The sequence below is a fragment of the Eimeria mitis genome, genomic scaffold (genome assembly GCF_000499745.2).
Source record: "Eimeria mitis Houghton genomic scaffold, Emh_scaff4949, whole genome shotgun sequence".
Classification (NCBI taxonomy): Eukaryota; Apicomplexa; class Conoidasida; order Eucoccidiorida; family Eimeriidae; genus Eimeria; species Eimeria mitis.
This window is the reverse complement of record NW_013573250.1, coordinates 1130-2713: the sequence shown is the minus strand read 5'-3', so window position 1 is coordinate 2713 and position 1584 is coordinate 1130. Positions and strand designations below refer to the sequence as shown.

At 50.7% G+C, this 1584-nt stretch overlaps 1 protein-coding gene across 1 annotated transcript; it reads left to right on the top strand.

Annotated features, from left to right (window-relative positions):
- Nucleotides 1-22: 22 nt before the first annotated feature.
- On the top strand, nt 23-1184 carry EMH_0078740 (SAG family member; the record flags this gene model as incomplete). The annotated part of the gene is made up of 4 exons (XM_013500037.1): nt 23-122; nt 328-491; nt 583-968; nt 1076-1184. 4 exons carry the CDS (start codon nt 23-25, stop codon nt 1182-1184), a joined length of 759 nt encoding a protein of 252 aa, XP_013355491.1.
- Between the last annotated feature and the right edge of the window lie 400 nt (nt 1185-1584).

Here is a 1584-nt window from a genome sequence, read left to right as displayed (position 1 = left end):
CGCCTCTGCGTCTGCGTTCTTGATGGCGAACGCTGTCCATCAAACGGCAAAGCAAACTTCATTGACAGCGGAGGGATCATCCCCAACCTACACTGTAGATCTCGGTATATCGGCAAATACTTGTTTGGTTGGGAGGGTTTCAGCCTTGTAGTGGTCCAAAGTAAATGCATTGGAGGCGATGAGTTGTGCCGGAGGTTCAGTGGGTTTGGAACCGGAGAAATCCTTTGAAGGGCATTAAATGGCTCCAATCCACGTTTCCAAGTATCCGCAAGTATCCGCATGTGTACATTTGGGCATATGATGTCTGCATCGCTTGCTTTTCTGCAGGGGACGATCATGTGTGCCTCGACGAAATCAACGCTGCGCGCGAAGCCGCTGGACTCGAACACTTCAAAAAGGATAGCAGCGCAGGCCTAGAGTGGCCTCCACCTACTGTTGAAAGCTCACAGCACAATACTGCATGGAATCCTGTTTGTGAAGCTCTGACAGCAGTAAGTGTCTTTCAATGTGATCTCTGTCACTAGTCCCCCTATCTCTACTTCATGCTGTCTCATTTCTTCATCCGTGCTTTTTTCATTTCAGGAAGACGCAGAACAGGTAGGAAAGAGCGTAGATCAAAATGGATTTAAAAGTGGTACATACGCCTACATGGAGTTGGAATCGGCGACGCCCGACTGTGCCGCCGCAGTGAGCCACTGGAAGGACGCCGTCAACAACTTCACTACAATCCCTCCGGCGAATAAAGAGCAAACAACAATCTACAAGACACAGCAGAACATTTCTTTTGTTGCTATGTACAACCCTCAAGAGAATGCCGCTGCTGACTGCCGCGTCGTTACCTGCACTCGATCGGCAGCTCCTCAAGCCCCAGGAGTAGGCGCCCTAAGCACTGATGATGGGAAGACAGGCTATGCTCTACTGTGCATGACCACACCTGAAGCACTTACAGCGGACGCAGAACCCTTCAAGTAAGTTGGCAACCGTCTCTGGAAAAACGACAGTTGGCTACAGAGCTGGGCTTGTGGATGCGAACACAATGTTGTGTGTTGTTCATCTGTTGGCGAATTGCGCTCAGCGAAGACCAGTGGAAGAAGATCAAGGCATCCATCACAGGTTCAGCCTCTGCTGTTGCCCCGAGTCTGCTTGCCGTCGCTATTGCGGCCGTTGGCTTGGTTGCCCTTTAAAGCAGTGATCTCTACGTGTCACCCGACTACTGCAGATACTATTCAAGCAGAGCCTCGCTCCGCAGCGTTTTATTCACACTTTCCTTCCTTCCGAACAGACACTCTTACTGGCGTGTACAGCTTAGGCAGGTGTTTGGTCTCCGCTGCATCCACAGGACTGCGGCCAGCGAAAGGTTTCAACGCAGGCTTATACTCTTGCTTGCGCCTGCTGGGTTTGCGCTGTATGCGCCACTAGTTAACCGCCTTCTCAGCCTTTTTTATTTCAATGGGCAGCAAATGCTTGGTCGCCTCGGCTGCTTCAGTTGCACTGACATTGTCCGACACACTTCTTCCTTTTTACTGGTTCAATTGATCGGCTTTATGACTCTGCATTTATCGATCCAGCACCTTGTTCGTCGCT